Source organism: Pseudopodoces humilis, chromosome 20 (assembly GCF_049639895.1).
Source record: "Pseudopodoces humilis isolate 2021_Gansu_Grassland_sample_001 chromosome 20, ASM4963989v1, whole genome shotgun sequence".
In the NCBI taxonomy this organism is placed as follows: domain Eukaryota; kingdom Metazoa; phylum Chordata; class Aves; order Passeriformes; family Paridae; genus Pseudopodoces; species Pseudopodoces humilis.
The window spans coordinates 2,841,813-2,867,368 of record NC_142219.1 but is presented as its reverse complement, the minus strand read 5'-3'; the positions used below and the strand labels follow the sequence as shown (position 1 = coordinate 2,867,368).

The following is a 25,556-nucleotide window of genomic DNA, read 5'->3' as shown; positions in this document are numbered from 1 at the left end:
CTGATCTGCTCAAGTGGATGCTTTGATCACCATGCAGGTGTTTTGGGCAGTGCCTGCTTTGCAGAGCTGAGTCTGAGTTTGCAGGTGCTGGGTTAGTGGTTCTGTTTAGACTCTGGGCTTTTGGCTGATCTCTAGTGGGTGGTGCTTTGGTTTTTTTTTCTGAGATAATGCTCCTTTCTGATGCAGTCCAGCTTTTCACTAAAAATGGGTGTCCACCTGTGGGTTTAGGGAGCAGTGAGTATGCAGAGAATGTTTTAAAGCAGCTCCTGTAATCCCAGTGCAGTGCATGCACGTGAGCCTGCAAAATGCAGATTTCTGTGCCACCAGGAGAAAGAGGTGTACAGTGTAAGTACAAGTGCATGCAAGATGCATGGCATCCATTTTTAACAAATCAAAACAAATACACATATCTTCCTGCATTTTAGGAGCTTCCCAGATCCTTCTGTGGTACAGTGACTTTCTACAGATAGAAATCTTTGTTGGAAAGGAAGGAAACCCTCTTTGTTTTCTTTTGTATCTGAAATACTCTCACAAATAACTAGGGTTGGAAAATTCAGCTTTTTGTGTGAGAACAACAGGTCTGAGATGTAAGAAAAGGTACACAGCTTGACAGAATCTTTTGTCAAAATCCTGCTCTTCTGTTCTACTCTTTTTGTGGCAAAAGCTGACTTGCTACCAAAAGGTGAACCACATAAGGGATTTTTACTTTAGTGTGTAGTTATTGAGAATTTGTGTTTTCATTTCTTTAATTAAATTGTTGAGACAACCACAAATGAAAAAGATTAATTTCCTGCTTGACTCATTTTAGGTAATGTTGCCATTTTGATAAAAATCCTGTGATAATGTTTAGGAGATGAAAACACACGGCTTTATTTTAAGTTTTAGTGACTAACATCTGTATGTGACCACCCTATGTTTATACAGCAGGTAAATAATTCTGTAGGGGCCATCCATCAGTTTCATGATTTCACAAGAACACAAACCCTCTCCTCTCCCACCACCCCAAGAGGATACAAATTAGTGAACCAAGAAATGATGCTGTCGTGGCAGGCGGGCTGGCTCCTCATTCCGTATGCTGGAGGCATTCAGCTCCCTGCTCCCACCCTCTCCCCTCCCCCTCCTCACACTGTTTGTGCTCTTGATAACACGATGGGAATGATGACTGGCCCTTGTGCTGCAAACTTCTCTCCCTTCCCCATGCACTGACAGTGTTGATCTTGCTTCCAGGTGCACGCCAAATTCCGGTATCCTTTCTACTATGAAATGTGCTGGTATGTTCTGGAGAGATACGTGTCCTGTGTGACCCAGCGCTGCCACCTCAGCAAAGAGTACCAGAAAGAATCAATGTTAATTGGTGAGTGAATCCTTTGAGTGCAGATTCAGAACTGATGCTGGCACCTCAGGCTAGCTGCTGCTTTGGTTTCTGCAAAGCAGATTATAAATTGAACGGGAGAACTGGAGAAATTCTAATGAACTGTTTCTTTATTTTGGGGTTGGGAAGATTTTTGACTCTTAAGCATTTCCATGAAGTACCAACCTACTTTGACTTATATTTATTGAACATTCCCTTAGCAAGTGGATCCCAGGAACGTAATTTCTGGGTGTGTTCGTTCCTGTTGGTTTCAGTAATGTCGGTGTTGGGATGATCTGCCAAAGAGTTGAGGATTTACTGCCATGTTCAGCACAGTACCTCAGTAGCCAGAAATGTGTGTATTGCAGATGTGCTCTGATGGGGTGGATATTTTGTCCTTTTGTAGAGCAGCTCCTCTACAGAATACGTGGTCACTAAACCTTCCTTTTTTCTCTTCTCTTTTCCTTAAATTCTCCTGTAATTCTCTGGTGACTGAGTTGTAGTTCTGCAGAAAAACAAGCCCAAGAAAACACCTACACAAATCTCCAGTATCTGTAAACCAGGTAGAGGGAGGTCAAAGAAACCTTTACAACAAGAGCTGAAAATGGACCAGAGGAGAGACAGACAGATGTGCCTGAGGCATTACCTTGGCACTGGTGTGAGCTTTGCATCAATGTGTGACAGTTCAATTGTTGCTGTGAACTGCCCTTTTTCCTCCTTTTGATGGAACAAGATGGTGGGCCATGTTCCCTCTGCTTTTAAGCACAAAATAGCTGAAAATAACACAAACACTAGCTAAATCTTAACTTACAGTGTTAAGTGTGGAGGAGGGCTAAAGTATTTCTATGTCTCCTGCTCTCTGAGGCCACTTGGAGTAAACCTGGCATTGCTGGCACTGCCCTAGGCTCTGGACAAAGGAGGGAAATATTCACCTACAAGCACAATTCTTAGTAGAAGGGATTGAGGAAGTTACGAGCAGGTGTCACTCTCCAGTGAGTTTTACTGACCAAGAATAATTTGACAGAGCTAATAGTCTGTGTAGATCGGCCAGCAGGAATTCCTGGGGTCACTGGGAGTTTGGGTGCTTCACATTTTAGCTCTGAGTCCCTGGCCAGAAAGGTTAGTTAAGCAGAAATTCTGTGTCCAGAGGAATTTTTCTCCTAAGATCATCCTAGAGGAGGAAAGGGTGAATTAGCCCTTTGGATCAGCTCTTCAGAAAGCAGTGATGAAACTCTGAGAACTACATTCTTTGGAAAATAAGGAACAATCTCCTGTTGTCTAAACCACTGGCATGGAAAGAGGCTGGTCCTGCAGGCAGGGCAGAGGTGCCAGATCAGCAACATGTAATTTCAGAACAAATTAGATGTGGAGAGTGGATGGTTCAGGATATTGAGATGGGACCTTTTCCAGCTAAAGCACCAGTGTGAATTCCAGCCCAACTCCATAATTACTGATAATGGTTTGGTGATGTGCCTCACAAAATGTGCCTCAGTCCAGTTAGCTGGGAGATATTCCAGTCATATAAAAGCTCACAAGGAACTATAGATGTCCACTGTCTAGAGGGAACAGGATTGTTTTGCATGACCCAAGACAGCCAACTCCCTCCAAAGGCTTCAGGAAAAGGAGCCAGGCTGGTTGGAAAAGGTTTTGGTGGTGACTTGTCAGGGTCTTGTGACCTGTGGTGGCTTCAGTTGCTGGCAGAAAGAGATGTATATTTTTGTATTGTCAGAAACTTGGGGTTTTGTTTTTATTTCTTGGCAGAAACTTGACCTTAAAATAATTATTTTAGTGTGGGTTGTGGTTAAAAAGACCAGATCTGCTATACTGCTGGATCTTTCACTTTGGCATTTGCCAAATTCAAAGGAGTAAAGGTACATTATTTACCTTTGCAAAGCTGCATTGCTTTGTTCTGTGTGAGTAATGCTGTTTCAAATACATGCTTTGCTTTTCTTTTAACTGGTCTGTGTGCAGCCTCTTAACTCAAACCTCTATGAACTGTAATCTTTGAGTTAAACTTTGAGTTAAAGAGTTGTTCTGTGGAGTCTGTATCTTGATACTGTTCACTTGCTGAGGGATGGGCTATCCTAAAGACACCGGTGTTCCAAGCCCTACCTCTTTGTTTTTAAGCTTTTCTTCAGAGCTGCAAAGGTCCTCAAATTGTCTCTTCTTTAGGGACTTCTCTATCTGCAAGCAATTTCTTGATTTCCCATGAGGTAGTATCCCTTGACAAAGAATTTCCCATTATTCTCCTTAAAGAGTAATGAAGCAAAGTACTTAACTTCTCCTCAAAAACCTCAGTAGATTTAATTGTCTTCTGTCCTTCTTGGTTTAACAAAAAATTCTTCACATCCTTGTATTCATTTTCAGAAATTTCTCTTGAATAACCTAAATGTTTCTCCCACTTTCAAAAAATAATTTCCTTGACATAGTTTGTTCTAAATGTCTACTTTCTGCCTTTCCTTCTGGGTGCTACAACTGTCTATTTTTCACTTTTTTTTCTATTTTCACTTCTTTTTGCTTTTTTTCACTATTTCGGAGTTGTGCTGCTTTCTCTCCTTACGTAGCTTCTGGTGCAGTGGTTGCAGTGGATCTCTGAAGTTCAGAAAGTGATTAGAGGAGGACATTGACCAGAGAGAGTGCAGGACACTGCCCACGTCTCTGAGATTCACAAGGGAGTAGTTTTCATAAAATTCCTGGAGATTCTGTTCTCCTGAGTAAAGAGAGGAAAAAAAAATTGCTGTATTGATAAAGAACATCGTTGGAGAACACAGAAAACTGAGTTCATCAGCAGTTGGATTTTAAGGATATCTTTAGACTTTTCATACTGTGTTTTTATAATGTAGTATTTATTTGCTTTGACATGAAGGTTTTTAAATTCAGAGTGACTTTCAAGACATTGTCTGTTCATGAAAGTGTATTTGTATGATTGTGTTGTGATACCTCTGTCCTGTTACTTTTATGCTGCTGGAGCAATTTATATTGTTCAATGTCTCCACTCACAAAACTTCAGACAGGAAAAAACCCCACCTCTTTGGAGGCACAGCTGAAACCTGGAGTCTTCCCACTCCCTAAATAAAAACGGAGTGCAGCTCTAAATGACGTGGAAGATGATGGCCGTGGCTTCCTCCCCCTTTCCTCAGGCCCAGAATGAATTTCCAGGCCGTGTCCTCCCAGGCAGTGTTGAGGCTGTTCTTTCTCAGATCTTTCCCAGGAGGGCAAACACTCAGGGGAATTCTGGCATGACAGCAACCACAGGCTGCTGTAAAAGCACACAATCTCTTTTTCTCCTTTCTTTTGCTTGTCTCTCTCAACTGGGACATTTGTCCTGCCAGCTGAAATCAGAAGGGAGTCTGTTTGGGTCTCCTACTAGATTTGAACATGCGCTGTTTTTCAGGGTGGATATGTCTTCATTATTTTCACTCTTAGCATGAATGAGTCTGTACTGGATGTTTTCAACCACAGCTGACCTTCAGTGAGATGTGGATGTTGAGAGTGACCTGACAAAGAGTAATTGGGAGAAGATCCTGGGCTATCAGAGACATGCTTTCTCTGTAGCCTGCAGCTTTGAAGATTCCCATTGCTAAAATTTTAACAGGATGGCTCTAACTGTATGTTAAGCCTGATGGATACAGAAAATATGCCCTCAGCACAGTGAAGGAGCCATGTCTCTTTTTTTTGGCCTCTTCCTCAGGGGATAGAATAGATTTGCTTATGATAGACAGGCACCTGAAGTTTATTGAGTGGTTCCTGTGTGGGGTGCTCCATGCAGTGATACATTTCCAGTATGCTCAGGGTTTTTCTGCTAATGAAAATGTCATTGCTGTCTTTAGCAGACTGATAGCAACTGCTGCTCCCAAGTCACAGTGGCAGGGTTTGGAGCTGGGAATGCCAAGTAGACACTACACACTGGACTGCTCTGAAGAGTTCAGAAAGGTTTCATAATTACTGAACCCCCATCCCTTTCTTTTAAGTTCTATAATACAGCAAGTTGCTTTTCAGAAAGGAAAGAAACTGTGTGTAATTATTCTTGTACAAGTGGATAACTGTGAGGAAAGTTAAGTGGTCTGCCCAGAGCCACAGGGAAGTGAACTGTGACAGAAAAAATTTCTAATGCTCTGTCCTGTGGTCAAGTCTGTGCTGCTCCATGTCTTCACTGAGCTAGATCACAGACTGGTCTGTATGAGCTGCTGTTATTTGCTCTGAGATGAGGCAGGTGAAGGTCTTTTTGCACTAAGTTGTGTGGGAGGCCAGACTGGATAACCCCTCTGAAACTGGGGTTCAGGTCTGGGACTCATTGGTGCATTGCCTCAGAAGAAGAAACAGTTGAGCTGAGCAGGCGCTGTTTCCCACAGAGAGCCTTTATAAACCAGAAACCTCCAAGTCAGTGGAGCCCTGATAATACAGTGCTTAAAATGCACTTCTCAACAAAGTAAATGCAGATTATGCTTATGTAGGGCCTTAGCTCACAGCACAGTAACTCTGTCAGACAGTGTTTTCATTGAAATGAATAAATAAAAATCATGGCATGTTGCATTACAACAAAACACTTGAAAACACAAAATTGAATCTCCCTCACCTTGAAGTTATCCTTCCATTATTGATTTCCTCGGTGCCTTTTTTTTTTTTTTAGATTAGCAGCAGTAGCAGACAGTTGTTGTGTTTTGAGAGCAGCCTGCTCTTAATCCGGTGGTGCAGCAGCACTGTAATCCCCTGGTGCTCCAGAATAGCCTGGTACACTCCAGGTTAGCAGCAAGCCCTGTGCCCAGGGGGGAAGGTTAGCAAGGCATGAAGTGACTGCCAGGCACACAGAGAGCTGCTTTGGTGATGGTTGTTTGGGGTAGATGGGAGCTGTTCTTGCCTGTCCATGCCCAGGTGTGGCTGGCACAGCAGGGCAGCCTCGTGCCGACAGCCGGTGGCAGGGACGCGGTGGCAGGTGGCAGAACGGAATTGCCGGCCCCCCTCAGTGTCTGGCTTCTCCTGGGAACAGACCCCCAGTATGCTCTGGTGCTCCACTCCTCTCCTGCCTTTTGTTTCCATAGATTAGAGCAAGAGACAAAAAGTGGAGATGTCCCTTGGAAGCTTTTTCTCCTCGCGCCAGAGCATTACTTGGAGTAAATTATTCACACCTCCATAACGTGATCTCCCTCGTTTTCTTTAGGCCTTATTTATGTCTGTGCTTTGCCCCAGCTGCAGCCATTAGTTCCTGTTCAGCAGAGCTACGGCATAGGAGGACAGAAACACGATTTTCTTTGTGCAGATTTATACCACTTTCTGTTAATGACACCGTCCTGGCAGCGTAGGGATGTGGATCTGCTTTCACCCCCTCCTGTTTGATGGCAGATCACTGGCATTTTCTCCCATCAAGGCTGGGCTTTGTGCTTGAGTCAGTTGTAAAACAGCTCACCAAGGCTGTGTGGCTCAGAGAAGGGGACTCCAGCCCTGGATCCGAGAGCCTGGATTCTGATTCCTGGTTTTTCCCTAGATTTGATGTGTGACAATGAGCAAATCGTGCTTTCTCCCAAGCATCTGTTTCCTCAGTTGTAAAATGGGAGAATGACATAAGCTGATTATGTAGCCTTTGAGGTGGGTATGTGTGCTTGCTACTGTGGACAAAGGAAAAAACAGTGTGAAATAAAAGTTGGATAACTGAGTGGGTTTTAAATGTTCTGGTTAAGATATTTTCTAATCCTGTTTATTTTTCTAAGAGAAGCATGGGGGTGTATTAGCACAGAGCAGAGAGGAGGAGCTGCTTTGGAGTGCTGATGCCACCACCTCAGCACACAAAATAATCTGTGAGGCTCTTTTGGAGGGCTGCAGGGGGAAAGTTACCCTGCCCTGTGGATGGAGCTGGCTTTGGCTGCACCCTGCCTTGGTGATAGCTAGGATTTTCTGTGGCTGCCATCTTTTCACAGGCATTTCAGCTTAAACTTGCCTTTCAGGAGTCATTTTATGGCCACTTTGGTTTTGAGGAAAAATGCAAGCCTTTCTGGAGGAGCAGACTGGCTGGAGATGCTGGATTTTCTGCAGACCCTGTAGCAGCAGCAGCACACTTGCCCTGAGAAGTGTGAGGTGTCCAACTCATATTTCTGGGGCAGTAACACACAGAGCTGAGCTGGGCTTGCAGGGTTTTTATTGGGAGCTGCAGAGCTGAGCAGCCAGGCAGGCTGAGCAAGCTGAGACACTGCCGCTGCCTGTGGCATCTCTGACCAGGGTGTTTGTGACAGGATGGGACAGACTGTGCACAGACAAGGAGCATCTCTGTGATCAGGAGGAATTCTCCAGCTTGGAATTGGGCTCCAGCATTTGTTTTGAACCTCACTGTTAAACAACCGGATGCTGAGCTTTCTCATTAATGTCCATTTAATCCTTCCTTAAGCATGTTTCACATTGTCCTAATCCAAAGCTACTGCAAAGCATGGAAGCTGTGAAAGGAACTTTTCATTAATTGTTCTCTCACTTTTTCTGTGTGACTTCTGTTTCCGTCGCAGTGTGTTTTTTGCAGCTTGATCTCATACCCATTTCAGCCAGTAATAAAATTCACATTGACTTAACTGGGTGTTGCCAGTGTTAAATGTATTTTCCACAGAAATTCCTGCTGTTGTTAGCCTGCATTCAGTGTTGTTCACTTAGTAAGGGAAATTGTGTCTAATAAATAAGAAAAGATGTGTGCTTGAGGGAACCATGGCCAGTGGTTTCCTACATTGCTTTCACTGCTTGATTGCACAGAGTTGGGTAACAACTGGGGCTCTTAGGGGGAAATTAGGATTAATAGTTCTTCAGACTTAGAAACTTGCCTTTAAATTTTCCTGAGAGGTACCTAAAATGTATCAGGGATGGCATTAAGAAAACCAGTAGCATGTAGCTGTGACAGTCCCTGTGTTTTCTCAGTGTGCTTTGTCTTGTTGTCGTAAAATAAGCACAGTTGAAATCCTCTGTCTCAGAAGAGCAATGAGTATTCATGCACTAACAACTGGGGGCTCTTGTTTTATCAACAGTTAGTTGCTTGCAGAGAGGAAAAGTAGTGAGGAGTTGATTTTGTGCTGTGCAGGGTTCCTGGAAGAATGATGATGTACAGCATTTTAACGTGCTTTCTCCCATCATTTCCCCCTCCTCCTTCTGTGCTAACTCTCCTCTTAAAGCTGTAAAGCTGCCGAATCTGGTCTTTTTCGGATTTGTGGGAAAATTAATTGTGTGTGACTTAAGAGCTCTGCCTACTCCTAATTGAAGGCATAGAGGACTGAAGCTTTGAAGAAAGCATAATTTTTCCCTAAATGTTTCCCAGTCATTTGAACTGAGTAGATGTTAATGAAAACCAGCATTAAAACAGACAAACAAGCGCCCCCCTCAAAGAAAAAAAATTAAAAATCAGCTGACTAAAGCCCATTCCTGTCACATACTCACTAAACCATTCTCCAGTGCCCTTTGAAATAGGCAGCACCTGGCCCAGTGGTACAGAAGTGCTTCAGCTGTGAGGTTACAGTGGCTAAAAATTCAGCATTCTTTTTCTAACTTTCAGATGCAAAAAGAAAACGCAGCACAGACAGCTACTCATCAGATTCGTGGTTAGACATGGATGAAGAATCTTGTGATGCCCATCTCCAGGAGGAGAAGGATGACAGCTTGGATAAGAACTCCAAATCCTTGGTGGATGGCTCCTCCTCACCCAACAGCACACACTCAGAAGGGAAGGAGGCTGCAGGGAGGAAACAAAAAGCCACAGTAATGAGGTACCTAAAAAGAACTTTGTCTAATGAGTCAGATGACAGCGTAAAATCAACGACCCCTACGGACTATCCCAAAACACCCACGGGGTCTCCAGCTACAGAAGTTTCAACCAAATGGACTCACCTCACAGAATTTGAACTGAAGGGTTTAAAGGCCCTGGTGGAAAAGCTTGAATCTCTCCCAGAGAACAAGAAGTGTGTTCCAGAAGGCATTGAAGACCCGCAGGCTCTCCTGGAGGACATGAAGGTGGGTGTGATAACTTGCTGATCCACACAAACTCTGCTCTGTGGGCACAGCAGGAGAGCAGAAGACAAAGTTCTGCTGCCGAGGGCTGGCAGCTTGTGTGTGGTGACCAGCTCATGTCCGGCTGCTCTGCCACAGACAGGGAAACGATTCCTTCAACCAAAGCTGTCTCTGCCTCCTGCTTGCAGCCAGATTTAAGTGACACAGTCCTTTCTGACTGTCACAGTAGTGGCCAAAAGTTTATATCCTCTCATAACTCAGCACTTGTTATGTTCCACATGTAAATATTACACCTCAAAAAGTCTGTTTATATTTATAGTCTTAATCAGCCCTTTTTGGTCTCGTGTCTCCCAGGTGTACACCTCATTAGCTGACACATACAAAATGTAAATACTTGATTGCAGCTCAGAAGATAGATTGTCTAACACTTCTAGTTGCTTTTTTTTTTCTTTCACCTTTTTCATTTTCCTTTCCTCCATTGCCCTCTATTGGTTGATAATTATTCTCCACTGGTACAATATATTGGTTTTGGAGCTGGTGTGAGGAGTTAGTGCTCACTAGCGACACAACTTCACAGATTTTCTGTTCACAGATTTTCAGTCTGTGAACAGTATGGGTCTTCAGCTACATATTTTCTATACACAAGAGCTCTGTAAGGCACAATCTGAAGGGAAAAATATGTGTTTATGTGGTAAATGGGGGAGGGAGCCTGTACTTTTTTAGTGCAAGTCATGTAACAGCTGGTTAGAAAGGCTTCAAAGCCAGTTAGAGAAGGCTGAACATGTGCAGTGTGCACTGGAACCATATTCCCTGATGTTGGAGCTTGGAACTTGTTCTGGTAAACCACAAGAGCTCAGAAATTCTCTTCTTGCAAAATCAGCCACTTTGTACATGAAAGTGGACACACCTGCTCAAAGTTGCAGATGTAGATTCATGAACTTGCTCTGGGATCAGTCATCTTTTAATCAGAAATCCAAATGAAGACCAGAAGTTGAATTTTTGGTGAACCAGAAAGAATGGTCATGTTAATGCTCCAAGCTTAATGCACAGGTTAATTTTCTCTTAAAAATCCAGAAAGGGGTGCAACATATAATGGCTGGTGCAGATGTTCCGAGTGGGATCCTGCTCCCTCTTTGGATGACAGACTCCAGAGTGCTGTGAGACATCTCCCTAGAACACTGCAAGGTACCATATGTGAATCTGGCTTAAAGCTCCGTGTGGGAGTATCTGTTTTCCTCTCCAGAGCAGTGGATTCACTGACTACAGAGCTGGAGAACTACAAATGGACATTTTAGAAAAAGGCCAATGTCACCTTTTTGGTGATACTGTGCTGTGACTGGTATTAAGTGATCACCTGCCAGTTTATTGTGCACAGCTTGATGTTCCATCTCCTTTGATAACTGCCTGCTTCTAAACTTTCCATCCTTGCCAGCACACACTGTAACCATCAGGATGTAGCCCAACATCTGGATACTGATGGTTCCCTGCTGGTTAAAGAGCCCATGACCACATCTAAACATCAGACACGCTGCAGGATTGTTTCCCCTGGAATCACCTCTGGATGTTTGGCCAATCTGTGACTGATGAGTCAGTGTGAGACTTTTTTTAAAACCATGTTAACTCAAACATCTTCTTGAACAGTGTCTAAAGAACTGCTAAAGAACTTTTTCACCCATCTTTTTTAAAGTATTGACCCACATATAAGCCAGCCCTCAGTTTTCAGACAGTGGGAGTCAGTATGGCAGAGTAAATTAATTAAAGTCCTTACACTCAGCTTCCTCCGTAACTCCCTGGGGTTGCACAATCCACTTCCCAGGTGCTCTGAAGGAATGGGGGCAGTTAGGAGAAGTTGAGTACGTTTCCTCCCAGGTCAGGAGGGACAGCAGGCCTGCTCTTTGCTCATCAGCACATTGTCACAGGCAGCCACTGACAAGTGTGACCCATTCCCATCTACTTCTGGGACCCTGGATGCAACAGCCCCTCACTCCTTTCTGCCACTGTGTTTGTTGATGTGGTAGAGAGCAGTGCAGGGCAGCCAAAGCATCCCATCTCCTCAGAGCATGAGGTTTGTTTTATTCACTTCATTCACTTAAAAAAAAAAAAAAATCAAATCCAAGTGTGTGAGTGTGTTTAGAGCTTTTACCTTCAAAGGATGGAGTGTGCTGAGGGAGGAGTTGCCAAGTGACGGATTTTAGTCTCTGAGCATGCATCCAGCATAGTGGGCCTTGCAGGATCCCTGTGTTCTTTGGTGTGAGGATGCAGCTGTTCCATCTTTGCTGTTCCACCAAGTACTGATGTTCAGCCCCTCAGCTGGACAGGGTGATTGAATATATTCCCTTGGGGTTCCCAGGGATCCTCACTCTCTTCTCCACACATAATGGATGAGCTGCTGTTATCACAGGGAACTGGGGTGCAAAGAGATAAAGATAAAAGTAATTTTGGGTGCTGGCTTTATGTGCCACAGAGCAATTAGTGTATTTAACACTGATATGTGCAAAAGATGATTTTAGTTACATTGAAACTGCAATGGCTTAACATTTCCATAGAGCAGAAGTTCTGATCTTTAGCATCCAAATCCCAAGCCAGGTGTGAGGAAGAACAGGAACACACAATTCATGACTGCCTGGGGAAACTTGACTTAAAAGCTTTGCCCTGTACCACATAGAGACATATGGCAAAGAAAGAAATACAGTCCATTTTCCAGAATGGTATTTATCTCCTTGACCACTGAATCATGCTCTCTCGTACTTTGCTACTAGTTTTCCAGCCTGTACAGATAATAATGTGGGGGGTTTGCTGATAGCATCAGCAGCAGAGTAAGCAGAGACCTGGCTCCTTTAGCTCACCCTGATGAATACCCAGAGCACCAGTCAGCTCTGTGACTGAATGGAGGCAGAAATCCTGCAGGAGCTGTGCAAATTACCCGTGCTGTGACTGTATTTGGCTGTATTAACAAGGTTTATTTCATGGGCAGCCCAACTTTCAGGCATGTGATGTATTAATAATGCTTCCTATTAGAAGTACCCTTTTAGTGCACCCATTTGAGAGTTATTTTTAACAAATGCATAGCAAGAACATGCTCTGACAAAGTCTGAAAGCTCTTGCTCTGCTTGGAAAGTCTTAAACAAGTTTCTTCCTGAAGCAAATAAATCAGTGTTTATTGTAGCACTTTTATTTCTTAATGAAATACACTCAGGAACTTTTTTTTGTATGACATTCAAGTCTGTCTTTGTGCTTCAGGAAGATAATTAATGTTTTCAGAAAACAGGATATGGATAGTTAAACTGGAGAAAGGAAACCATTTTATTCAGTGATGTGAAATTTCACAGAACTAATCGGGGTAGCTCACAAAGAATGCATGCTTTCCCAGCTGAGCAAGAGCACAGGAAAGGATGGGTGACTGGATTACTGCTCTTAGTGGTAAACACAACCACAGCTGTATACAGCTATTTAATGTCAAGTAGGTGAGACTTTCTGAAGTAAAGTAATTTATTTTCCTTATGAGAAGGGAGACTGAAAACTAAACTAAGCCTGTGTAAATTCCTTACACATCATCTGAGCTCTAAACTAAGTGTGCCTGTCTGGTGGGGACACAGCAATCCAGAAGTGCCAACTGCTGCCTCTGCAGATTGAGCACCCATTTATCACCGTGATCGATGGAGTGCAGCAGCACAAGGGAGGCTTATTTGCAGAGTGGAACAGGCCTCATTGGAGAGCAGGTCAGTTCTTCCCTCAGCCCAAACAGGGAATTAAATCCCTGCTGGCTGCAGCAGTGCTGGGGTGGGCTTATGCATGAAGAAGAGGTCACCCCCGTACTCCTTGGTGTGGTTTGCACTCCACGTCACAGGACAGGTAAAGCTGAGCAGACCTTTGGTTGTGGCAGTGCAGCCCACACACATTAAACCCAGTGCCAGAGATACTCACCTGTGTGCAGCCTCTGATTTCTGCACATAACATCTGTGTGTGTTACCAGCAGGATGGTAATTCCTCTGCTGCTGTTGGGAGATCTGCCTCTCACTAATGCCACAGACCATGCCCACTTCACAGTAAAAACACTGCCCTTCCTCAGAAGGGCCTGTGGAAGTCCATTAGAGCAGAAGAAACTTGGTTTGAAGAACAGAGGTTGTCAAATATCTGCAACTCCTTGGCAGCAGGAGAAGATTCTTGTGCAAGACAGATGATATCTACTGAAATATGTTCTTACTTTTTCTTGCCAAGAAATCTTACCCCCTTCTCATTCTGATGACAGGAAAAAGCCTCCCTCTACTGAATGCATTTCAGGGCAGTCATTCCTTGCTGTGCTTTTGAAATTAATGGCTAAGTCGAATTCTTACACAGTTAATCAGCTTCTTCCCTTCATAACTGCTGTTGTCACCACAGCCCTCAAGTGTAATGAATCGGGCCGCCTTGTGCTGGAAGAGCATCGTGTTTTTCCTTTAACTGGAGCCCCATGGCTTTTTTTTATCTTCTTTTTTCTTGTCTTTAAGCAGGTGAGCAAAACCCTGCCTCCCCCAGCCTGTTGTGAGCTGACACTTGACGCTCCAGTCATTGCAGCCGTGGCTGTGCTGTGGCTCTGTGTGCAGACAGCCGTTGTTTTCAGCTGCCTCAGATGATAAGCTGCCATAGTTTTACATTTCTCCTTGGATAATATTTTCACGTGATACATATGATAACAAGAAACCTTCATTACCTTGCCAAGTTCTTGGAATATACTGTGCTTTCCATTCAACTCTGAGTCTCTGACAGTCGTTAGTGGAAACTTTAAGGTTTTCTGTCTTACAGACTTTCAAACCTAAGAGTAGCAAAGTAAAAAGGGATTAATTTGTCCTTTGTTTATGGCTCTCAAGCTGCCTCCTTGTTCTGGAGAATTTTGGCTATGCAATGAGAATACAAAAGAGCTCTCAGTTTTAGGATTGAACTTTCAGAATGTGGTCACAGCTCAGTTAATGCAGTGATTTCAGACATGAGAAAAGAGGTGCTCACTTCACCTCAGCTTGGCCAAGAGTTAATTTGCCAGTGGAAGGTACAATACAGACTCTGCATCACAGCCAGGTTGGGGCGAGCTGGGATTTACTCTGCACCTTTGCAAACCCCTGGGTACATCCACAGAGCTGGGCTGATGAAACTTGTACTGGTGTCACTTATTTTGGTCACTGAGTGGTAGCACCCCAGCCTTGCTGGTGTGTACAGGAGCAGCGCTGTGCTGGGGCTCTGCTGTCTGCTGCTAGCACAGCTCGTGTTTAAGCACAGGCTGGGGAATTGGGCTGAGCGTGACAGGTTGTCTGAGCTCCAGGGAGAGAGTCAGCCCCAGGGACACTCATCCAAACTCAGGCTCCTGGGGACTGGAACATGCCAGTACACTGTGGGCTTTAGTTGGATGATTACAGATGAATTCCAAGTGCACTCCCTATTAAAACAATTACTGTATTTTAAGCTCTTTTTGTATAGTGTGTGAAATTACTAATTACTAGAGTGCTGCACTGGGGACTGACAGAGCCTGCTGCCTGTTGTTGGCTAATTAAGCTTTTTTCATATACTTGGGAACAGCATCGCTGAACTTCATTGTCTGGGGTCATCTCCTAAATATTCTGTTGAGGTAATTTCCAACCTGCAGTTCTCGTTTGTTCTATTGGAGCTTTCTTTTTTTGGTCTTTAACCTGTTAGTGCTGATCTGGCCTTCAGTTTTCAGCAGCACTTCAGAATCCTCCTTCTGACTCCTTTTTTTGTTTTCATTTTTTCCTTTTCAGCCACCTGAACTCCAAAATGAAGAGCTTTGTAGCTAAATTAGTGAGTATGTAGGGAGTCACGGGAGGCGAGCGTGGACTATTCCCAGCTGCACCACTGAGTGTTTTACCACCTCTGTGTAGAGTTACTGGTCATGGGAGTGATTCATAGTGGTGGAAGCTGTGTCAGCCTGTGCAACCCACTCATGTAATTTCTAGAACAGTGCATCAAAGAAAAGGGTTTGGTGGGGGTGGAAGGGAGGGGAGACCAATCTTTTTCCCTTAATGCTGTCCATAGTCAGATCCTTTCCTAGTGAGCACTCAGGAACCTGAATGCCTCAGCTGGTCACATAAAGGGAACTGGATTCCAGCAGCTCTGTCCTGCCCATCGTGGGGGAAGGAAGGGCAGTGGGAATGATGGTTCTCTTGGATTGCCATGTGCAAAAAGATGGAAGGTTCCGGAGTACATTTTTATTCTTGGCTTACCTGAATGACCAGGCATCTGAGGATTGATCCAGACTACACACCTGATGCCCTGTGCTGGCTGAAATAACAGGGGCAGAGCCTCACTGCTTCTCAGGCCTTCTGTAGCCTTGATAGGAGAGAAAGGGTCAGTTGTGGGGTCAGTTGGGATTTAATGACCTGGACTTGGAGGGAGAGAGGTGATAGTGGTAAGACACCGGTCTTGGACACACCAATATTAAAGAATTCTGTAACATTTGAGGTGATTGCTGGCTGATTTTGCTGCCTGTTTTGCAAGGAGTTTCACATCTTGGATGTTAATGACAGGTGCAAGAGTTTCAGTGGGAATTGGAAGTTTGGAAGCAAAAGTAACTTGCAGAGATCTTGTCACTCTGCCATGAGAGCAGAGTATTCTCTTCTGTAGGTCTCTGCACTCTTGAGTTGGAAAAATGTTTCTCTGGTTAATAAAGGCCTTTCCATTTGCAACAGAACATACTGAAGGAACACGCTGATGATGACCAAAATCTTGCCATTTCGGGTGTCCCTGTGGTCAGCTGGCCCAAGAAGACCACAAAGGTAATGAGACACAATTACTTACTACCCATTGTGTGTGGTCTGGTGTTTATTCATCTATAATCTGACAAAGTGCTGTGTATTATCTGCTGGCAGCTGCTAGCATTTTTAATACAAAATGTTACTTTTAATTGTTTTGTGATTAAGACTTGTAGCAAAACAAGAAAATGTCTTAGCAGGGAGAAATCAAAGTTTCCATTTGAAAAGAATTTGTTTGGGTCTTACTTACCAGTATATCACTTTGATACATCCTGATTGTTTACTAAATATGGTTAAATCTAAAAATTTTGATGCATTTTGTGTAAAATTAAATGATGTGTAAACCACAAATCAGTCACTTAGGGAGCACTCTCGTCTGAAGGAGAGGATGGTTTTTCTCTTACACTACGAGACTTACTGAGTGCTCTGTACAATGTGCCATTGTAACTTTGAAGCACTGTTTTCTGCCCTTATATCCTAATTTTTCCTCCTATACATGGGAGTAATTATTTTCACTTTGCAGAAGAACCATGAGGTTTGCTTTGTTAAGGCTGATAAAGAATTTGAAATAATTAACGAAAGAACAATGTCAAAAGGCTGGTTGTTATTTATAACAGTGGTATGTTTACCACACTCCAGTTATTCAGCACGCTGTAAAAGCAGCTTTGCTTATTTAGAAGATGTCTCATCACTTCTATTTTTACTTTCATTTTTCACTGAATTAGTTTTATAATCCAGTATTTCTTTAGAAATGCTGAAGGGGTCGGTCAGCTTAAATCAGGCTTCAATCTGAAAATCTGTCGTTGTTATCATTGCAGATACCTTTCAAATAATTATCAGGGAAGAGAATTCACTCAGTTCTCACTTTTTGTGCTGGTGAACTTGTTATGGTACGTGTTGCCACGAGAATTTGCTGTTTGCAGATGGGAAGTAGGAGACCATAAACATGGAACTGCCAGAGGAGAGCAGGGCAGGATGAGCACATCACGTTCCTTCTTGGTCTCTTTTTGGGTTTTAGCTCAGCACATTTCAGGAATTGTGTCCTGTTAAATACATATTTCCCTTTTAGCTTGTAATAAATCCATGAGAATATGCTCTGTGTTTAAAACATTGGTTTAAAAACAACAGTGGAAAACCTGGAGAAAATAGGTGTGGGATTCTCCACTCCTCTGGTTTTATGGCTGCTGCTCATTCCATGCTCAGGTGTATTTTAGGCATTGAATAAAGCAAAATCTCTGCGACCAGAGAAAAGGTGGTGTGGGAAACATGTGAGAGAAAACTAAGGAAAAACTGACTCCCTTTTGAGCTTGTGAGAGAAGGGAGGATCTGAATGCTTTGAGGCTTTTATAAGCTTTGGCATTTGTTAATGTTCTTGTTCACTTTATTTTGGAACCTTGATAAATGCTTCATTTCTTCTATTTTATTTCTGTGTATTGGCAACGTAACTGCAGCTGTAAAGGACGTGTAATTTTTGTGACTTACATCTTAACTTTTTTTGCAAAATCTCCATCTTTCTGGCTGCAAGGGTTTTTGGGTTTTTTTTAGGTGTTTATTTTCCTTCTGCCTTTCTGAAAGCAAAAACTTTTAGGAGGCATCATTCCCACTGGTATGACAATATCAAACATACCTGTTAATAACAAATACAAGGAAAACTTCTACAGAAAGTCAGACTTCAGGTTGAAGTTTGGAAATAAACAAAAATTGATAGCAGAAAAAAATCCTTTCACCATTCTCTTCATATTTGCTTTGTTTAATCTCTGATCAGTTTGTGTTATGTCTTATGTTTTAGTTCAAAGGTACACTTGCAGATAGGGCTGAACATTTCCCAAGAGAAATTTGTTGTTGTGCTTCTAATTGGCAAATGTCCTTGTCATTTTCCATGTTCCAGCTATTTCCCTTCCTGGGAACAGAGGCCAAGTGAACAGGCTGGGAAGAGATGTTTTAAAGCTGAGCCTTTGAGTCCCAAATTAAAATCTGTGGGAAAGACAATATAGGGGAGATTTGTCTAAAAGCAGTTTTAGTAGTTAAGCTTGGTTATTTCTCCTTTGTTCCCTGTAAGCCCTGATAATGAAATAGAAGATTTTACAGAGAAGAAAAACCCTAAGGGAGGGGGAAACTCCCTTGGAAAATGGATTGTAGCTGGTGGAGCAAGTCTCCATGGCCAGGAGATCCCACAAATGTTGAGCACAAGGCAGGGGAGTAAAATCTACCAGTAATTTTGCTTTCTGCAGTCTTGCTCTTGTAGTATTTATAGAAGAAATGGCAGATATTCCCCTGTGCTTTCCTGAGATCTTTGTGTTCAGAGGGAGCAGGAGATCCAGTATAGCACAGTACCCACTACTGTGGGGCTGCAAGGAGACATTTCAGCTGCTATCAGCTTCCAAGGACAGGATTGTCTGATTCCAAGCCATGAAAGAAAAGAAAGGAACTAAAATCCAGAAAGATGAAGCAGTTCATGGAACAGAGTACATCTCTCTTGCTTTCTCCTGAGAGAAGGCTCCAGAAGAAATTTAGAAAGACAAGAGCAGCAGATGGAGAAGGAAGAATAAAGCCAGCATTAAATGCCAAAACATTTCAAAGAAAATGGAAATTACTGTAAAGAAAGGAGGGGAAGAGACTAGAAATGGCGAGAGAGAGGATTAGGAGAGATGCAAGTACTGAAAAGGGATGGAGTGAGAAAAGCAAAGAGCAGAGGGGGAGAGAACCCTGACAAAAGTCAGAGGTCTCTGGAATAGGGACAGAGAATGTCTGTGTAAGTAATCCAAGTTGAGGAAGGTCGAGCTTGGTTACACTGACTTGGTTTTGAAAGAATGTGCCTTTGATAACCTGAATGATTATCAAAGCAGCAAATAATATTTCCCTTTAAAACGGAGTCGGTTTCTTTCACGTGTTGCGAGTGTGACGTGAGCAGCATGCACAGAGCTGCAGAACAGCTGCTTGACGGAAGAAATATGTTCATTCACCTCAAATCCCACTTCAGAGAGGATGAGGTGTAATGGGCAGGGCACTGAACCAGGGAAGACCCGTCCATGTGTCGTGGCCTTGCAGTGGTGCCTCGCTCTGTCCACCTCTTCCAAAGGCATTTGGGGCTGTCACACTGCAGCTCCCTGAAAAAGAGAGGGATTGTCTGGGAAAAGAAACAGAAGTAATAATCAGCAATGGTTTAGTGAGTAGATGGAATAACTGGGTGACATTTGATGATCTTACGGTTAGTGCACAAAATGGGAGGCGGGGGTCTGCGCTGTTCCCAGCTCTGCTGCAGCACCTTGTGTCGTGTGAGGTGAATGGCACATTCCTGCTCCTGGCCTTTCCCTGGTGGAGATGGGGCTTCCCATCTGGGAGGCTCAGGGGTGAAATTAATGTTTATAAAGATCCCTGGCATCTTCAGTGGAAAGTTCTGTAGTAAAATGTATGAACCATTATTATTTTGTGGTAATAACAGAGATGGAGTGTGATTCATAGATACCTCTTCATATCATATTTACTCATCTTTATGGAGCTATTTTGAGTTGCTTGTACTTCTTATAATTTATTGATAATTATTTAGTACAGTAATTACTCTCCTTTAGGCATCTTCCCCCCCCCTTTGGAAACTCTGTTTCAGAAGAAGCAAGAACTGTCTTTTTCTTTTAGCTGTACAATAAGAGAAAACAGGCCAGTGCCAGGGGTTTTAGGATATGTACAACAACCCTAATTTAGGCCTGTTGAAGGAATCAGGAATGTGGGACTGAGTGGATATTTGAAACCTGCTTGTCCTGATGTCTGGCTGACAGCTTCTGTACCTTCAGGCAGGACATTTCCCACTGGCTGCCGGCGCGGATGCAGCTGTGGATGTGCAACCCCCATCCTGTTCCTGTGCCGGGAGCTGTGCAGCACTGGCCTGTCCTCACTTGGTGCAGGGCTCAGTGTTATCTGGGGGGCTGCAATCATGGTTCATTAACGTTGCAAAAACCTTAATGATCATCAAATCCACCCTTTGACCAAATCCCACTGTGCGATGCTGTCCGAAGGGAAGAGCTCCACGGGGCGTGCTGCCTTCAAGTGCTGGGTTCTCCAGCAACTAAAGAGAAGCAAGAAATCTTCCCAATCAATTTCTACCCCATCCCTGGGACATGGACTTTTGGGTGGTGTGAACGGAGCCTGAGCCTGATTTTGTCCTGTAGCAACTCACAGCTGGTCCCTGGTGCAGAAAGCTGGTGACTGCCAAGCCCCATCTTGAAACCCATTCCCATGAGTTACTCAGCCCTGCAGTACCAGAGTTCCCATTTATCTGCACAGGAATTGGGGATAGTATTTTATTTAAGGAACTCAGAATATGGTCCAAGCAGAAACCACGTTTTTCAAACCATTTCCTATTGCTGGAAGAAAACAGTCAACTCCAGCAGCATGTAATTACACTCTGTGGCAGTGCCTTCTGTTTTTATCGTGATAAAGATCTTTAGTTGTCTATGAAGAGCAGCTATACAGAACTAAAATATGTTTGGACTCTCCTTTTCTGTGAAGAGTCAGAAATGCAGACTGGGAGCTGGATTCTCATCTCTCTTACCTGGCACAAAACTAAAGCCACTGCATTTGCAATGAGAATGAGTGTCCAAATATATTTAGGTCTGGCTGTGAGCAGGAGATGGAGCTGTAATTTTCAGTAGCTGGTTAACAGTGCTGCAGTATGTGGCTGTTTCTATGATGCCTGTTCTTCCATGTAATTTTAACCTGTTGATTTTAAAAGAAGATAGCTGAGAAATATAATAAGGAAATGGTAATATTCTTATTTAATGGAATACTATTAATTAGTAAAGGTCACAAACTGAAACTTTGATTGGATTATTGTTTTTTTAAAACACCAGTTTCCCTGCAATTGGCAATGCAAATAATGTTCATAGCTCTATATCAGAGCATGAGAACCAGGAAGAAAAAGCAATCATTGAAATAAAAGGGAAGGCATCCCTCAGGATGTTTTTTTTGGGGGGTTGGGGTGGTCATGGGTGGGCATCACATTGAAAGGGGTCTTCTGATGGCAGCATCTGATTTTCGTAATTAGTGACTTCTGCCCTACAACAGTTCAGTTTGTACCCCATTATTTTTACTAGAAATCTTTGTGTAGAATTCTGCAGATACATCCATGGATCTGAAAAAGAAGGATTAACTCATACAAACTAATCTGTGAGGGCAGAGCAAAAAAGGCTGATTCCTGTGGCTGGGGAAAGTCATGTTCCACCAGCCCACAGTCCTTCCAACACTGTCCTGCTCCCGGTGGTGCCGTCACCGCTGTTAAAGGAGTTGTAGGACAAAAGCAGAAATTCAGAGATTCCCTTTGTTTATCTTCCCTGTTAAGATAGAAGATTATATCTTCATATTTTCTGCTTAGTGTCCCCTGGTAGAATTTTTTTCTCTCTGTGAATTTACCTAATAATTTGTGGAACCTGTTGATCTTTTTGATCTCCTCAGCATCCTGTGCCAGTGTCCCCTGCGGTTTAATAAAGCTCTGCGTAGATAAGTACTTCCTTATGTTGTTTCAGATCTGTCCTTTAATATCATAAATACACTTCATGCCTTCTGTATCATGCATTCTGAGAAATTTGAATGAGGTCTCTTGTTCATCTCTGTGCTGTCAAGGATTTTTTTTTATGTCCCCATTATTGTGTTTCAGTATTTTTTCCCCTATTCCCAAGATGAAAATCACAAGTCAGTTCACTCTTTTCTGGTACAAAAACCATACATTTGAGTGTGTTTTTTGTTTTTTGTTTTTTGTTTTTTTCTCTATTCAAGTTCCATTCTAGATAGTTTTAAGGTGAGGGTGGATGTGGTAGATTTTTAGAATGAACCTGTATTTTAAATAATCAAGGTCAGTGGGATTAGCCACCATCTTCAGATCTGGACCCCATAGATGTCCCTATGTACTTTCACATGTCTGCCACCATTTCCAGCAAGGAAACTTTTTTCCTCTTCTTGGTATTTCACCTTAAAAGTGCTGGGAAGAGAAGATGATCTACCAGTTTTTAATAACAGAGCTCCTTTATTTATGGATTCAATTTTATATGACACTATGCATTGGATCAAACCTAAGAAATAGTAAGTAAATGGACTAAGAATCAGTGGACACAATAAATTCCTCTGTATGCAAAAATTAGGGGGTAACACGTAAAATGGAGTGTTTTGATTAACTTGAAACCAATGTGATTTTTCAGAAGTGTTGAGCATTGTTTTGTATCAGGCTTTCTTTCAGTTCAGGGGGAGAGGTGTGAGGTGGACAAAGAACATTCCTGAAAACCTTTGAATAAGTGCTTCCAGTTTTTACTTGCTTGCTTACTAAGAATTCCTGCCATAGCTATCGCTGGGCCAGCTCCACCCAGAGAAGCAGCAGCAGTGAGGGACTCGTTACAGCAATTAGTGTTTTTTAACCAGAGAGGTGTCTGAAACAGATCTGAGCACGTACAAATGGCACAACATCAAACCAGCATCAGCTTCAGGAGCCTGCCCGGGGCTACCACCAGGAAAGCAGCATTCCATGTAGAAGCAGTGGGAAAAATCTGCCAGATTCCATAAGACAGGCCAGTTCCTTGGAGATCTACTCAGGGAACTTCCTGTGGGAATACAAATGTATTAGAAAGCACATAGTGACAATTAAAAACAAGCACTTAGGAATTAAAGTAAAAATCGAGTCTATCTGGTGTTAGAAAAAACTTGGAAAGGATAAAAAAGATAAAGGTAGATAAGACAACCAAACAATTCTGTGTAAATTGTTGTGTGATGTATTTTCTGGTTGAGATTCTGGGTAAGTTGTTGTATGGTGTATTTTTCTGGTTGAGATTCAAATAAGTTTTCCATCAGTCATTCCAAGTGGCGCTGGAGCAAAAAGAAGATTTAAACTGTCACATTTCATTCTTGCCAGGCACCAGCTTAAAGGTGTTTGAAGCGATCCCACACAGCAGAGCCTGAACTCTGTTTGGTGTCAACAACAATTTTAAATGCCAGTAGTCTGCAAGGAGATTTGCATATACAAATATGTGTGTATTGTGAATCCTTTTTGTTGATAAAAAGTCCTGATTATAAAGTTCATAATCTACTGCAAATCAGGCATTTCTTCATAGTTATCAGATGCTAATAATTACTCGTCTCCCAGAAAATAACACAAGTACAAAAGAAAATGGGGATTTAAATCAATTTAAATTTGTGTTTCTCTTTACTGATTTAAATTGTGATTGGAATCAGTGATTTAAATAATTTTGAATAATTTGTGTTCTTTTACACTGTAGGATAGTAGATGCCATGTGCTAGGAGAGAGCTAAAATGTATTCAAGAAAAATACCCCAATTCTTGCTCCTGACAAATCTATTAAGACACAAAACCATATAGTTGAGGTTTGGGGGATATTTTTTTTAGGGGACTTCCCACAGTAGCTGTACACATACAAAACCAAGGTCTTCCCCTGCTAAGTACACTTGGAAGCAGGAATAAAACCTGATGCACAAGAACCAAAGGTCTCTCGGGGTACTGTGCAAAGGAGTGAAAGCTGTTGAAGCTGCTGGGAGTTCCTGTCAAGCCTCTGCTTTCCCAGGGCAGCACTGCCCAGGAAGGCAGCTCCTTGCCTGACCTGTTTATTTTTCTGAGTGCTGTTTCAGTCTCTTACACACATTAGTCCTCCAGACAAATCTGTTTGTGCAGTAACTCGGTGCAGACCCGAGGAGTTCCATGGTTTGGTGGATGTGCATCATACCTAACGTGCCATGGGGGGCTGGAACTGGGTGGTCTTGAAGGTCCCTTCCAACCCAACCCACTCTACCAAAGAGCTTCACTATTGCCTCAGTAGTTTCCTAAAACCTTTGTCTGGTGACTTGACAGATTATTTCTCACCTCAAGAGGCTGTGCTTGAAATATTGTGTCCCTTCAGGGAGTAATTATAAATAGCAAGGACTTGAATGAGCACCTTCTTAATCTTCCATCTTTGACTTAATATTTTCACTTCTTATCAACTCTCAGCCACTTGCTTTGAAATCTGACCAATGCCTTTATGTGATGAATACATCAAAGAGGTAAATTAGAGCCATTTTGACTCTGACTAGAAATCTAAATGGATTGGAAAAAAAATGAACAGACATCTCTGTTTTCCAACTGTTGTGCTCCAGGTATCACACAAGAAGATTTATGTATTCCTCCCCATTCTCATTCTTCTACCACAGACACGAATATTCAGTAATATGAATTTTTTCCAACTACGCCTTGACTACCATTTTTCAAGACAGAAGCTTTCCCTTTATTTCATGACAGTAAAAGTGCAGATGAAAACTCCTGTAGTCTTAAGACCTTTTCCTTAGATAGTCCATGTGAAATGAGTTGATAATCTTAGATTTTATCCCCAGGAGCCTGGCCTACATTTATTGTGGAGCTGCCCAGCAGAAGCTAAGGTTTGAACCTGGTTTAAGACTTCCAACATCCTTTTGCTCTCCATCACCCCAACATCAAAACAATCCAAGCTTTGAGTTACATATCTGAAAGTTAATAGTTTTGTTTCTGGATCGAAGCACATTGGCAGAGCAGTGGGAAAAGCGTTTGTCATTCCACAGTACAGGCCGTGCAATTATGGATATTAATCCTGCGTGCACTTTTCAGAACAAAATTGAATTGTATGTTCTGTCCCCAAGAAGATGGCTTCCTCTTAGTTCCACAGCACATTGAAATTACAGTCTGCTGAGAATATAAATGAGGGCTGGTTTCAACTTCAGGACTTTCCCGCAGGCACCAGTGGACCAGATAGAAGAGGGACCAGCAGTGCTCTCCTTTTTGAAAATAACCAATATAGCAAAATATATGGGTGAATTCCAGTAAAAGCAAAGCAGCTGGGAGTCTTAGCCTAGTGTGGTTTACATGTTAGTCCTGGATGTTTCCCCACAAATCCAAGTCAAGTTTGTAGGTGATGACAACGAGCAATGAGCCCTCATAGGCAAACTGCACTTAAGCTTTTCCTTTGCTTACCATGTGTTAGGGTTTGGTCTCTGGATTTTCAGGCTGCTGCCCACACGTTGGACACAGCTGACTGTCTCCCAGCATTCTGTGCTGTGTGTCAGAGCACTCGGAGCCTCTTGCAGGAAAGCAGGTTTCCTATTCTGGTTAATCCACTCTTTCAGCCACATCTATTTGCATGTTCCTCCATGGCAGTCACTGCTTATCTTCTTAGGAGCCTCCTTCACTAGTTTTTGCATGTACTCAGAGCATGGCTCTTGGAGACACAAACTGTGCTGTGGAAACACTTTGTGCCATAAGGCTCTGTGGAAGGAAGCATGGCAGGATTTCCCTAATTCCTCGGTGGATAGTTCCAGTCATGTCATGGCTCTTCCTGCAGAGAAGAGTCTGTCTTGTGTGATAGATGAAGTCCATGTTTCACCACTCCGCAGTCTTACTTATTACTTTTTTAAGATGACAGGGTGTTGGGGTTTGGGGAGGGTTGTTTGGGTTTTAAGGCTTATGAGTGAGCTCCTGTCAGCAGTTCTCTCTGGGCTCTTGCT

General features: G+C 42.9%; 1 protein-coding gene across 5 annotated transcripts in view; it reads left to right on the top strand.

The window, feature by feature from the left end:
* KDM2B (lysine demethylase 2B) overlaps positions 1-25,556 on the top strand; it is a 106,445-nt gene that overhangs the window by 51,880 nt on the left and 29,009 nt on the right. For all 5 annotated transcript variants that reach the window (XM_088064895.1, XM_005524268.3, XM_088064892.1 and 2 more), the window contains 3 exons: positions 1,228-1,354; positions 8,868-9,322; positions 15,994-16,080. In XM_088064895.1, the coding sequence (XP_087921021.1) occupies positions 1,228-1,354; positions 8,868-9,322; positions 15,994-16,080 (669 nt within the window). The remainder of the gene's footprint in view (positions 1-1,227; positions 1,355-8,867; positions 9,323-15,993; positions 16,081-25,556) is intronic.